This window comes from Caretta caretta, chromosome 19 (genome assembly GCF_965140235.1).
Source record: "Caretta caretta isolate rCarCar2 chromosome 19, rCarCar1.hap1, whole genome shotgun sequence".
Classification (NCBI taxonomy): domain Eukaryota; kingdom Metazoa; phylum Chordata; order Testudines; family Cheloniidae; genus Caretta; species Caretta caretta.
In genome coordinates this window covers 10,299,490-10,314,165 of record NC_134224.1, presented here as the reverse complement: position 1 = coordinate 10,314,165, position 14,676 = coordinate 10,299,490, and the positions used below count along the sequence as shown (strand labels likewise).

The 14,676-nt window shown below is 47.3% G+C and overlaps 1 protein-coding gene across 1 annotated transcript; it reads right to left on the bottom strand.

The window, feature by feature from the left end:
* Nucleotides 1-824: 824 nt before the first annotated feature.
* PIGV (phosphatidylinositol glycan anchor biosynthesis class V) lies at nucleotides 825-13,867 on the bottom strand. The gene is made up of 4 exons (XM_048825966.2): nucleotides 13,784-13,867; nucleotides 8,314-8,474; nucleotides 4,718-5,890; nucleotides 825-3,154 (listed from the first exon to the last, which is right to left on the bottom strand). Exons 2-4 carry the CDS (start codon nucleotides 8,398-8,400, stop codon nucleotides 2,843-2,845), a joined length of 1,572 nt encoding a protein of 523 aa, XP_048681923.2. The 5' UTR covers nucleotides 8,401-8,474; nucleotides 13,784-13,867; the 3' UTR covers nucleotides 825-2,842.
* Between the last annotated feature and the right edge of the window lie 809 nt (nucleotides 13,868-14,676).

Sequence of the window (14,676 nt, the reverse complement as noted above, 5' to 3'; positions counted from 1 at the left end):
CATAAGGCAGCAAGGGTAACATAGGCTGGCTGAATCATCAATTTCCTGCTGTGCAGTTTGCGTCACATCCCTACTATTATTGTGGTTGCTATTTCTGTCAGTTTCTCTTTGACGTTTTTACCATCTATTATGGAAGTGGGTAGGTAAAGGGCACAGCCCACTGTGACGTTAATGAACTGATGGTTAAAGTCTTTGCCCCCAAAGTTTCACCTGGAATCAGCAGAATTGGATAGTGGGGAAACAAGCACAGAATTTGGCCTCTTACATTTAAAATTTCACAACTGTGTATGGTCAGGATTCAAGGTCCATTCAGTTCTCTGGAAGCTTTGGGAAATGAGTGACACAGATATGGATCACACATTAGTCAGGGGAGAAACATGTTTTGAGTGAGACATGTCCAAGAGATCTCCCACACTCAGGAAACAGGTTCCATTGGCCTGAGTCTGGGTGGTGCAATAAGGAGCCTCTTCCCCCTTCACAGCAATAACCAGGGTCAGCAAAGCCTGAAGCAACAGAAGCTGGAGTCCAGGAAGTGTCAACCTGTGCAAGCAATTGCTGAAATGGCATCAGCAACATAAGACACTGCTGCTGGGTGTAGGCAGGAGGCAGCCTCCTGGGTGTTGGCTGGCAGTCGGGGCATCATGTTCAAGCTCAGGTTCCTGTAGTTTTATGAATGACTGTAGCCCTCTGCCCCCATTGGAGTGCTGCTACTCTTTGTGTGTCGCAGGACCTCTTGCAATTGTGTCTCAGGGACTCCAGTTCAAATGTGTTCAGTTTACAAGTTGTTTTTGACAACCAGAGAGATACTAAAATTGCAACAGGTCTATCTTTATTCATTGTTTTATTTGGAGTTTTAAGTTTAATCTTTATTCTTATTTACCAGTGCAAAGTCTGACTAAAAATGTCAGCAGAATTTTCTTGTAGGGAAGGCAAAGCTTAAACACTGAAGACACACTTGCCTTCTACAGGCGCAAAAATATGGACCCAATCCCACAAGCAGATCTTTGCAGACAGATCTCTGAAGAATTCAATTGATTTCAGTGGCAGCATGCAGGATCCCGGGGCTGTTTTGGAAAATCTCACTATAGCCTCTTCCAGTTAGCTGGAAAGTTTCAGGGTACGTTTGTTTTTAAAGTCTCACTATCACTCATGTTCGCTACATTAGCCTACTGCTGTGTGTGATGTTAGGTTCCAGAATGCAGGTATGCCTGCTTCTCATTTCCTTTAAGTCTGTCCCTTCTGGAATTGAAGGGGTGACAACTGCCAGCACCTCAGAGGAATCTTCCAAATTAATTTGCAGTTATGACCTGCTGCAAGCAGTATTTAAACCAAGGTGACCAGCTACAAACAGCTACTGTCAAGGGGGAGAGAGAGAGAGAGTGTGTGCACGCGCAAATGTACAACACCCTAAATCATTAACTGGTCATATATGTATACTATACTTAAATACTGTAGAACCAGAAGTCTCAGGGGACACCCAGAATACGTCTACATGGCAAGTAGAAACCAGCAGCAGAGTCTGGGCCTACAGAATTGGGATCACAGGGTTCATGCTGCAGTGCTAAAATAGCTGTGTAGACATTCAGGCTCAGGGGGCAGCTTGGGCTCTGAAGTTATTTTGAGCACTGCAGCACGGAGCCCTGTGAGCCTGAGTCTGTAGACCCAGGCTCTGAGACTCAGTGCCACAGCTTTCTGCTTGCTTTGTAGATGTATCCTCAAAGCCTTCACCTACTCAGAAGCTTGGACAGCTGGAGACTATCACATTTACAATTAGCTTATTCTGTTTTACGCTAAAAACAGTATATGCTTTACCCTTCTTTTGTGCCTTCTATAAAAGATCTCAAAGAGCTTCACACATTCATTAAACAAACTTCACAATCCTTTGGTGAGAGTGGGAAGTAGCACTGTCTCCACTTTAAGGGAGAGTAGAATCAGGGCATAAAGAGGAAGTGACTTTCTCCAGAATACACAGCAAGTCAGCAGCAGAACTGAAAATAGGAATTAGACCTCAGTCCTTCTGCCCTGCTGTAACCAGAGGGCAACACTCCCCTACTATTTAATGAAGTAAACAGGAATGTTCATTTCCTTCCCTCAATGTCCAACTTCCTGACAGTACTCTCCAAGCTGTAGGCCCTGTCACACTGACTCTCCTCCCCACCACAGGCAGTTCTCAAATTTCCCAAAGCTAGAGATGTCTTTTCATTTGGCGGGGAAAAGTGACTCTCATAAGGTCCACAAACTTTACTGACAACATTCAAACACTTTGATACACCCTTGTGAATTTCCATATGCCCTAGCTTGAGAACCTCTAACAACTTTCCCTAGGGACCTCTCCAGCCAACTCCTTTGTGACTCCACTTGTTCTCCATGATGCCCAGGCGCTCCTACAGAAAGAGGAGCACACTAGGAAGGCTTCTCACTGCGAGCTAGAGGATGCTTCCTTGAGTATCTCCACCATCTCAGAACCCCAATTTGTATTCTGCAGATAGACATGTCAACTGTAACCTAACCTATAACCTCAAACAGGCCTATAACTCATTTCACTAGACCATTATTAATTATGGTAAAGTGCTTCACAGAAGACATAAGAATAAAAAGACAATCCCTATCCCAGAGAGTTTACAGATTAGATTTTAGCCATCATACGACCAGTAATGCACAAATTGTAGGGGGAGAATGGAATGAGGAAGGATGAGGTTTACAGCAATAAGAGCAGAGTCATGTGCACATATTGGGGGCTCTGTATGCCTTTGGAAATAAAAAAATACAAAAGTTTATATTCTGAGCAGTGATTCCGTTCCCATTAGCAGGTCCATCACAAATACATGTTCTCAAACTCTAACTATGTCCAAGGCAGGAAGTTGCAGTGTAGGATCAGCCCCAGCAGCCAGAAGGACAGGAAGTATCCCAGAATGCATTTGGTGAGAGGGGAACTTATTCTCCAGTTCAGCAGTAATCTCATGATGGGGTTTTCAGAAATCCCTTTTCTGAACGATCCAAGAAAAGAGCTGCCTACACTGGGCTTTTCAGAGAGGGATGCTGCAGTCTGGATAGCAGTTCCTTCTTTCCACAGCAAAGGTTCATAGTTCTGGAGCAGATGAGCAGAGAACCAGTACAAGACTGGTGTAGACGAGCCTAGGAACCTGGTTAGAACCTGAAAACAACAGGGGGAAAAAAAAGCACATTAATTATGTGCCTGTGACTCTAAGTGACCCTGATTCTGAAGAATGAAAGGTGCAATCTATCTGTCTCAAACAGACTACTGACAAATTGGAGTGAAATATAGGCCCACTTTATGGTGCTAGAATTTATTATAAAATAATATGAAATAAAATGCCTCTCAGCTCAGGGTTACGCTTATAAAGATGTCTGTGAAAGCAGCCAAGTAACCTCCAGGTTACAGAAAAACACAGCAACAGTTTACTTGCCACAGCTCTGCAGAAATCTCTACTAAATCCTCTTCAGAGCCCTATTCCTGAGCAGGGCTACAGCAAAGACTTGAATCTTGCTATCTTCCCCAAGGAAAATGAGAGAGCCAAACCCTAAATAAGAAGATGACTATTTTACATTTATGAAGAGCCTTACATTTCAGAAGATCCCAAAGCACTTTATAAATGCTATGCATGCAGCATCACTAAAACGCAACCATCTCTGTGGATGACAGCAACAGCTAGCTGGTACACAGCACTCTGCAGAACAGCGTTGAGAGGGGAAACAATGGCCTAAAACAACTCCCTTTGCTCTTCTGGAAAGAAGTTAGTGCCTCACCCACTCTGTAATATCCTGGAACTAACATGGCTACAACTACACCGCAAACAACTTCTTGAAAGTGACAACGACCCCCCTCCCCCCATGTACTAAATTGAATGGCAGCAATTTTTCTCCTGTGAAGGATAAAGGCATCATTCCTGTGAAGCTTCCATGGCATCCCCTCTAGCATGTATGTCCTATAACCCTCCTCAACCCTGAAGGGTCTAGAGTAATTGGAGGGACAGACTATTAGCACATAGGAGGAATCCAGAGACATTCTCCACTAATCCCTGCCTGCTGAACACATGCAAACATTTACACCCATAGATCTGCTGGGGACCTGCCAAAGCAATGTCAGAGACTGAAGAGGTTATTTAACAGGATTCCAAGTGAGAGGGGACAGACTCCAGAAGGAGGAGTCCTGCTCATACATTGGGAGGCAGGGGAAGAGAGAGAGAGTACCTCCTGCACGTGAGTTCTTAAAACACTTCTAGAGACTGGTACGGGGTTACAGAGCTTTTTGTTTCCAGGTCACCAGTACAAGCCCAGCCCAAGGTGGTAGTGGCCCAAGTCTTTACCCCCGACAGTTGACTAGCAGCACTTTAATGGATGGTGTTTGTAACATGCTTATCACCAGGACAGCAGATAAGTGGCCAAAGTGAAACAAGCCGGTAGTTCCTAGTGCATAAGTGTCCCCATCACACCTGGCACCTAATGGGCCTCCTTTTAGGCAGTGTCAATGAAAGAAAAGGAACTAAATGGCCAGGGAAACTGAACAGTCATCTCTGACCTGGAAGTGGTTCCTACAGAGCACGATGAAATGTGCTGAGGGGGAAGCTTGCACTGCCCCTGTCCTTGTTCTGTGGCTAGACAAATTCCATCTCCATGAATGTCAATCTATCATCTTGCCCACCGCATTAAATTCCTTTAAAGACACCACTGCCATATGCTGCTTCAAATGTCTCACCTGCACATGCATGCAGAGGATTCCAAAGGCCAGAAGAGCCGTGGCATGGACCATGTAAACGAAGACACTGAAGCAACGAAATCCATCCACTGGCTTATCAGAGTCTTCTCCTTTCCTTCCTTCATTCTTTCTTCTCACTAGCCCAAGCATTAAGCAGTACTGGGGATTTGCAGTGAGGTAGAACCAGGTGGCCCAAGAGCCCAGCACAGTAACCGGCGCAGCTAGCAGGAAGTTGGGTACCTGTTTAGGCTCAAAGTACCTTAGAAAGCCCACATTCCAGTAAACATCTTGAATATAAGAATAGACCACAGGGAGCCCCTGGGAGCACCACACAGGTTTCACCCCATTCATGGCCGCTAGACGATACCCCTTATCCACAGCCAGCTGCAAGAGCGGCCTGGGAACAGCTTGTTCAGAGCCGGTGTCAGGATTGCAGAATCTCAAGTAGGCATAGGACTGAAACAAAGCAAATGGGAAAAAGACCCCAGCAGACATCAGAACCACTGAAGCTGCAAAGCGGAAGAGTCGTCTCCAGACATGAGGCAGCTTCATTACAGTCCCAGCACCTGCCTGGAGTTCGAGGGCAAGGTCTTTACTCTGGGAATAGATGAGGAAGCCAGTGTTGACCACCCCATTGGAGCGCACACCAGCAGCAAGGGAGAAGAAAAGTGCGCTGGTCCAGCTCTGTCCTTTCTCCAGCTGCAGCATGGCAGTGAACACCAGGAAAGCAAACAAGCTTTCTGAGTAAGCGGCTGTCATGAACACATTGGCAGGGGTGAGGCAGAAGAGGATAGCAGAGAAGAAGGCCATCCTGCGACACTGCAGCACCACGCACCCCAGCTCATAGAGGACAGCAGCTGCCAGGACTGAGAGGAGAGCATTCAAAAACACCGCTGACAAGAGCAGGCGGCTCCGTAAACCCAGTAGCCCTTGCAGAGGCCACAATGTGACCTCTGCCACGGCTCGCACACTGAGCGGGTACACTGGGAAGAAGGCAAAGTTGTGCTCATACAGGTAGCCATGCTCAGCTATGAACAAGAAGTGCTCTGCATCCCAGTGTGACAAGCCTCCCAACAGCCATTCTGACAACCAGTCACAGAGGCTGGGTTCTGACAGGCGGGGAGGAGAGAAGGCATCTGCTGCATGATCCGGGACCAAGAAGTTAAACAGGGCCTGGAAGAGAGAAGGAGAGAACTGAAATTAACCAAGTATTCTATTGTGACTTCCAGCATTGAAGACAGTCAAATGGAGTCCCAAGCAGGAGGAGGACTCCAGGGACTCAAAGTGTTAACTCCAAGAAGGGAGAATAAACAGGAGCCAAGAAATGCAGGCTAAGGGTATGTTTACACTGCAAAGAAATGTGTTAGCAGCTCAAGTTCAAGGCCAGGCTCCCCATGGGCTTTAACTCGAGATGCTAATCTGAGTTGCCGAGTCTTTGCTGCTCTTTTAGCCCAAGTTAGTGAATGTTGGTTAGCTATCCTGATTTAAAAGAAAAAAAATTTTTTTTTTTTTGGCAGTGTAGCATACCTTGAGTATCGGGAAAAGGTTCGAAGTGGTGAGATCTATTGGACAACATAGTCTCTGGTGAAAACCCAAATCATTTGGAACATTCAAATCTAGACCAGACAACACTCTGGAAAATATGCAGGGAAAAATCCAAATCCTGCATTAGCCTCTGTGCTAGTGAATGTACACTATAGCAGCTTCCATCTAAACCTCTCAATTGCTTTACAATGATTATTTCACAACCCCACATGCTGGTGAGACGGACATTTTGACCCCCACTTTATAAATGGGGAAACTGAGGCACGGAGAGGGGACGTCTTACTGATGTCACACAGCAGGTGAATGCAGTGCCCAGGCCCCTTCTCCAGCCACTAGATCACACTCCCATTGTCTCTGCTGCTTAGCATGCTGCTGTTGCAGCTGACACACAGGTGTCCCCTGACCTTCCTATTAGAAAGGTGAACAGGACTCTCAACAAACTAGCCCCGTTGTGAGTTTGCGGCATTCACCATGTTTTAACAGATGAGAGAAAAACAGAAAGCTCAAGAGGCTAGGGTCTAAATTTTAAAGCACTGTAATACCCAGCCAGATGAAAGTCATGCATCTGACTGAGCAGTCCTGAAGCTTAAAATGCGGAATTAGGGGTGTCCCTTGTTCAGTTATGTCAGTGCTGGCACTAACAGGGGAAGGAGAACAGAAGAAAAAAAGGGCTGCATTTAACAAACTGTAATGAAAAACATAAAAGTTGATGCTTTACAGTGAAACCTACATTACCAGGAAACTGGCTGGCTTAGGAGACTTTTTCAGATATGGAGCCTTTCATCTCTCAGATGATTGTTCAAATCCATCCCAACCCAGTAGAAACCAAAAGTTGTTACTATCAGCTGGCTGTTTGGTGGCGCTCAATATCTTTCCCAGTTAGACTGGTTTCACTTCACAAAAGCCAAAACAGCTGGGTTCCTTGTTGACAGTCTCAGCAGACACACTAAGGAGTGAATGGGCCATGAGTAGGGTCCTACCAAATTCATAGGGTTATGAAAAATGCATCACGGACTGTGAAATCTGGTCTCCCCACATACAATCTGGTCTTTTGTGTACTTTTACCCTATACTATACAGATTTCATGGGGGAGACCAGCGTTTCTCGACTGGGGATCCCAACGCAAAAAATGGTCATGGTTTTTTTTTTGCAAGGTTATTGTAGGGGGGTCACAGTATTGCCACCCTTACTCCTGCACTGCCTTCAGACCTGGGTGGCCAGAGAGCGGAAGCTGCTGGCCAGGTGCCCAGCTCTGAAGGCAGTGCCCTGCAAGCAGCAGAAACGCAGAAGTAAGGGTGGCAATACCATACCATAATGGCAGGTTTCAGAGTAGCAGCCGTGTTAGTCTGTGTTCGCAAAAAGAAAAGGAGTACTTGTGGCACCTTAGAGACTAACCAATTTATTAGAGCATAAGCTTTTGTGACACGAAAGCTTACGCTCTAATAAATTTGTTAGTCTCTAAGGTGCCACAAGTACTCCTTTTCTTTTTACGAATACCATACCATGCCACCCTTACTTCTGCACTGCTGCCTTCACAGTTAGGTCAGGACCCCTACAGTTACAACCCCATGACATTTCAGATTTAAATATCTGAAATCATGAAATTTATAATTTTTTAAATCCTATGACCATGAAATTGACCAAAATGGACCGTGAATTTGGTAGGGCCCTAGCCATGAGCACTGAGATGTCCTCATGTCTAGAGATAGTGCCTCTAGGCTTGAGACTTGGGAATTGTTTGAGTGGGAAGATTAATGTACCTGTTTTGTGGATAAACAGGGGACTTCAGTCTATAGAACTGTCAATACAGCCGCTTGCAACAGCAGTGAATTCACACAAAAGTTTTAATTTAAAAGTAAATTAACCATGTCAAACTTCTATTTGACAGCAACATGACTTCCCAGATGCCGCTTGTAGGCCTCTGCATTAGAAGTCCAGTAACAATCAGGAAGATCGTGATAGCTCAAAATACACCCTGCAGTACTGAGGAGGTAACTCTGAAGTAGTATATTACATTTAGTACAATGTCTTGTGTTCATTAGGAGACTTGCCTGGAGCACAAGTGTCAGGGCTCTGCAACACACTGCAAACCGGATGACCTCTCGAAAATAGGGGTCTCTTCTATTCATCAGTTTCATTATGACCTTGGAAGTTGCCTCAGTGGGTCACTGCTGCTTTCGGCAGGGGAAATTTTCTCTCTGGCTTTTGAAACCTGAATTAAACACAGAGTTCAGGAACACAAAGAGGTATTGCAGGCTTCAGCTATCTTTGTAAGTTACAGATCTTTACTTACTGGCCAACAGTACTTCCCTCATAAACCTCAGGCTGTAAACTTGAAGAATGTTCCTTCTGAAAGAGACCATGGTTCAGGGGACACCATAGAACAGGAGTGGGTAAACTACGGCCTGCGATTTAATCTGGCCCTTGAGCTCCTGCTGGGGAGTGGGGTCTGGGGCTTGCCCTGCGCTCACGCTCCAGATGGGGAGTGGGGTACGCTCCATGCACATGTGGAAACAGTGGCATGTTTCCCCTCTGGCTCCTATGTTTAGGGGCAGCCAGGGGACTCTGCGCGTTGCCCCTGCCCCAAATGCCATCCCTGCAGCTCCCATTGGCCATCCTGTATTTGTTCTGGAGAAACATAAAACTTCAGCCTTTAGGGCTATCAAACCAACACCTTCCAACATCATTGAATTCATTGACCATTGCAAGATGAGGGCTGGAATCCCCTCAGTGTCTCACACCTACTACTTAAGCCCTCCACAGAACAGAGAAATCATTGTCCTGACATATTTACAGAACTCTATTCTCTCACTGCTCTTCTAATGCTCTGGCAGGGGTTCCTGCTCACTAGAGTGAGGGCAACTGCTTGACTCAAGCAAATGACATATGCTAAGGGGACTCTTATCTCCCCATACCTTAACTAGAGGATTTAAGCCAGTTTAACACACACCTTAGTATTCTGGGCTGACATTTTCAGAGCAGATATGACGGGGTGGGCAAACTACGGCCTGGGGGCCACATCTGGCCCTTCACATGTTTTAATCTGGCCCTCGAGCTCCCGCCGGGGAGCAGGCTCCTGGGCTTGCCCCGCTCCAGCTGGGGAATGGGGTTGGCCCCACTCCACGCGGCTCCTGGAAACAGCAGCATGTCCCTGCTCCGACTCCTATGCGTAGGAGCAGCCAGGGGTCTCTGCACGCTGCCCCTACCTCAAGCGTAGCCCCTACAGCTCCCATTGGCTGGGAACCATGGCCAATGGGAGCTGCAGGGGCAGCACCTGCAGACAGGGCAATGCACAGAGCTGCCTGGCCATGCCTCTGTGTAGGAGCCAGAAGGGGGACATGCTGCTGCTGCCAGGAGCTGCTAGAAGTAAGCATTGCCCAGAGCCTGCACCCCTGTCCCCCAACCTCCTGCCCCAGCCCTGATCCCTCTCCCACCCTCCAAACCCCCCTCGGTCCCAGCCCGGACCACCCTCCTGCATCCCCAACTCCTCATCCCCAGGGGAGTCCTCACCCCACCATCCCACTCCCCTGCCCGGAGCCCCCTGAACTCCTCATTTCTGGCATTGCCCAGAGTCCGCACCCCCAGCTGGAGCCCTCATCCCCTCCCATGCCCCAACCCCCAATTTCATGAGCATTCATGGCCCGTCATACAATTTCCATACCCAGATGTGGTCCTCAGGCCAAACAGTTTGCCCACCCCTGAGATATGATCAGAACAGGCTCATGGTCATGGAAGGCAGCTAAGTAAACTCCAGATCGGTTATGCAGTTCTCTAGGGAGCTTTAGGATAATATGAGTCTTTCCTTGGCTCCCATAGCCCTTAGTGCCTTGTTGCTTTGAGAAATGGTAGGTGCTAGGTTGCCTGTAGGTTCACACTCTGTGCTCCACTCAATAATTTTACTGATTCCGTTTTCTATAATACACACAAAGAGTTCAAAGCACTTTACAAACTTTCATGAATTAAGCCTCAAAACACCTTGTGAGATAAAGAAGTGGCATTATCTTCACTTCACAGGTGGGCAAAATGGAGAAACAGAGAGGTAAAGTGACTCACCCAAGGACACAGAGCAGGCCAGTGGCCAAACCGAGAACAACAGCCTAAATATGCTGAGTCCCAGTTTTAGGCTTTAACCATTAGTTTATGCTTCCTGTTTTCTCACGCACAAAACTTTTGGTTTTGTTGATATACCTCTGTCCCTCCCAAACATTTATAGCACCAGACAAATAAAGTAATAAACATGGGGAATACAATACCAAATTGTGAAGTTATAATTTATTATGGTGGGGGATTTCAGCCTAGATTACATTCTATTAAAGCACATTCACAGCTGTAAATCCTATTAAAGAACATAAGATATTTTTTGCCCCTGATGTTTATCACCACTTTGGATATTTAAAAAATCCTAAAATGAATATGCCAAGAATGTTCAAATCAATTCATAAGAAAAGCCTGTTTCTGTCAGCACACAACACACCCTCTATCAGAAGGCAGCAAAGCTTAGAAAAAGCTACAATCCACAACCACCATATTGATAGAGAACACAGTGTTGCATGGGTCTAGATGTCTTTACACAAAAAGCATCACCAAGTGTTGCTCACAGGACCACAAGAACACCAGGGTGGATAGAAAAGGGACACAAGGAGCAAAGGTGGGTAAAAAAAAAATGTTCATAGAAGAAAAGTCAAATCTTATGCAAAATTAAAGGTGAATTTCTATCAGTGTTCAGTATTTCTAATTAGTTCCTTGTTTTTGGACAGGAATTCCCTTTGCCTCACCCCATTATGCTATTAGTAAGGGTATGAACCTCAATCAAAACAGATGTTAGATAAATCATCAGGTAAATTAAAACAAATTATGGAAGAGCTATAAAATCTGTAGTGGTGACTGTCCACCACCAGGGGGCAGTACACTCTTACTACATTGGCACTTCCTTCCTCCATATACTATGGCAATCAGATTCTGGTTAGGTTATAGGATTCCTAATAGGAAATCCATTTCAATGTACACATTGGAAACATAACACAATGATTTAGGCATCTCTCAGTATTTTTGCAATCTTCCTTCAGATTAAAGGGACTCCTGAATTAAAAATATATTTACAAGAACGTGCTTCTCACCAACATCATAGATGAGTAAAACAACAGTAGAAATCCAATTTACTTTTCACCATTTATTCTGCATACTGTTTGCATTTATAACAGCTTGGATAATAGAAAGCCTAGTCATTTTCACATTTGTTTCTAGTCAGCTTCAGTGTCTGGTCCTCAGGCACAAGACTAAAATATATGGTTGTAGCCACCGCACTATTTATTTATTTTAAAAACATTTTCCATTCACATACTTTTTAAAAAAGGGAACATTTCTATTGATCATAGTTTTTCTAAAAGCTTATTTGTGCAAAATTTATGCACTGGGTCAAAAATTAACATGGTGCTGTCCCTGTATAATTAATCTGAAAGAACTGGCCCACTGGACCACACCCAGAGTTGATTTAAAGGGTACCAATTCACTGAAGTCAAGAGAGCTGCACCTGCTTACAGCAGGTCTGAAAATGGTCCAGTTAATCTTGCACACAATGGTATACTCCAATTATTTTGCCTTTTTCTAACACACATTTTCCAGTGTGTCTGGAAATACTACTGTACCTAACCACAATAAAAGAAATTAGACTTAAAAAAAATCACTTCACAAGACTCACTTGTACCAAACCAAGTAACTTCTGTTTGTTTGTTTGTGGACTCAAACTCATTAATTTGCTGCTGCTTCTTTCAGATGGCTAAAACTGACAAAGCCTGCACCTGGCATTTAAATTAAAATGATAAAAATGAAACAAAATTATTCCTCCTCACTTTGGAGATAAATTAAATCCTGCAATTTGCAAAGACTCCAGCAGAGGTTAGATCACTGTGGAAGCCCTGAATAGGAACATTTTCAAGGTTGGAAGACAATTACTTAAATAGCTTGTGTGTTTATTAATGGATTATTATTAAACACCACAGAATACAAACAGCATTTATAGACACAAAAGGGCCTCAACCCCAGAACAGGTCACTTCAAGTGTTTCCATTAAATACATTCACTTCTGTTGTTATAAATCTTCCTAGTAGGGTTGTAGACTAGAGAATGCTTCAGTATCTTATGATTTACTCCTAGGTCTCAGATGATGTGTTTGGGCAGGGAGAGCTCATCTTTTCACCCCACTTTTTTTTAATTAACTAACCCCTTTTAAAAGGGTCAATTTGAATATTGACAACCCCAAGAGTAAAAAAATCATGACATGCAACCCAGCCCTTCCAAAATTAGTTTTGTTTAAATGTCAGGAGATTTTTTAAAAAGTTAATCCCAGGGTCTGAGTCTGACTTCTGAACTCTTACTGGAAAGCCCCTAGCACTTATTCGTGTATGTGTTTCCAGATGACCGTCAGCCTGAGATGAACAACTATTGCACACATTTCCCTACTACTTTTCTCTTTCATTGTCAGATCTTCATGCAGCTACAGAACACTCTGGGCATCCTCTCCTTCCAGGACTGAGAAGGTGGGGGAATCAAGGAACTGGTTTCCATTTAATTCCCTCTATATAATTCACAGGTTGTCAAAGAACAGAAAAGGGACAAAAAACAGCAAACCAGTTTTGTGTTTGAATTTTTAAACACATTAACTGAGAAGACTGTAAACGCTGTGTAGACACTCCACAAATATTTGTTGTGAGTTGTATTTAGACTGCAGCCTAGGGTTAAAAAACAAACATTTTTGTCCTGTGTCCACTAGAAGTTACAGGGACGTTAGTTAAGATGACTAAAAATCCCTGTGTGGCCATACTCTCATAGGTGGATACAGAACACTAAGTACTTCATATCCTGGAGGAAAAGAGTAGGACATTGCAAAAAGTGAAAAGAGCTGTAGCTGTTTCCAGGCCTCAGAGCTGGCCTTATCCCTTCCCTCCCCTCCCCCACAGACCCCACACTAAGTTTTATGGGCGCTGCTTTCCCATGTGCCCAGGCCCACTCACTGGGGAAGGAGAGCAATTTTAAAACAGATTGTGAAGTGTCCCGCCCTGCAGACGCATTCCTATTGCCAAGGGATCGGGCACCGTGTGTGACTGTAAAGGCTCCCAGGGCTCGGGGGGGGGCAAGGACGAAGTTCCCTCATTCAAAATGTCCCAGGGTAGGAAAGTCCCTCCAGGGGTCTCTCCTCCTCACACAAACCCAGTGCTGGCAACGCGGGGGGAAGAACAAGGTCTGGAGACGGGGAGGGATTAAGAGGTCTCTAAGGAGGGGGGAGGGGGATACAGGGAAAGCAGCAAACTGTGGGGCAAGGAGCAATGGGGCTCTGGGTGGGGAGGGGCCGGGGGCGAGTCTCTCTGGGGCCCCCCAGCAGTGAAAGGCCGTGGGGGGGGGGCAGGGAGGGTCTCGGCGGGCGAGTCCCCGCCCGGGGCTCCGGGCGCGAGGGGGAGAGTCTCGGAGCTGCCCCCGCCCCCCCGCCCGCTCTCAGGGGCTGCAGCGCCCCGGCCCCTCCCCCACCTGAGCACTCAGCGCGGGGCTCCCACTCCGGCTCCATCCCGCCGCCACCCAGGCACCGCCCCCTCACTTCCGCCCCGCAGCGAGCACTTCCGGAGGCACGCGGCTTTCGGCGCCTGCGCCGTAGGACTGAGCGAAGCCGCCTGCCGGCCCGGGCCGCGCACGCGGCGTCCGCGGGGGCGGAGGGGGAGGGGGGCCGCCCTCTTTGCCTCGCCCCAGAGCGGCTGCGGCGCCCCCCCCGCCCCGAGCTGCGGGGCAGGATCCGTGACTCAGCGCCAGCTCCGGGCCCTGGGGCCCCCGCTCCCTGGCAGCCGCTGGGCCCCGCCTAGCCGGCCCTCAGCCGCTCCCGCCTGCTGAGGTGCCCCCCCCGGGCTGCCCCCCCCGAACGGACACCGCGCAGCCAGCGACGTGGGGGGGAGGGGGAGGGGGAGGGGGAGGGGGCGCGGAAAAAGGAGCCCGGCCCTGACTCCCCGCCCCCACAGGCAGCGGGAGGGGCCGGGCCAGGGCCTCAGAGGCCGTTTAAACCGGTGTCATGCCCACAAGCGCCAGCCGCAGACGCTGCCCCCCGTGGCCGAACAACGGCTCCGCTGGCCGCGCGGCCGCAGCCCCGGGGAGGAGGCCGCCGTGACCGCCAGCTCCAGCCCCCCCAGCCCGCCGCGCCCGCCCGCCCACGCCACGCACCTGTTGCGCAAGAGCGTCTTTCAAACCCAGCTGCTCTGGAGGTTCGGCTCTTCCTGGACAACTTAGTTCAGTTTCACCCACCGTGGGGAGAGAGGAAAAAAATAAAATCTCTGCCCCCAGCCCATTCCGGTACGAGAACGGCTGTAAGTGTAGGTCGTAGACCCTTAGAGACCTAGCCCTTTTCTCCTCGCGTAGGCCCCCACGAAGAGTAGAAA

Excerpts from the sequence above, each read along its gene's own strand:
- PIGV (XM_048825966.2), bottom strand. The coding sequence starts at position 8,400 with ATGAAACTGATGAATAGAAGAGACCCCTATTTTCGAGAGGTCATCCGG. Across the intron at positions 5,891-8,313 it reads CCCTGACACTTGTGCTCCAG|GCCCTGTTTAACTTCTTGGT; the intron begins GCAAGTCTCCTA and ends TCTCTCTTCCAG. Across the intron at positions 3,155-4,717 it reads TCCTCTGCATGCATGTGCAG|GTTCTAACCAGGTTCCTAGG; the intron begins GTGAGACATTTG and ends TGTTGTTTTCAG.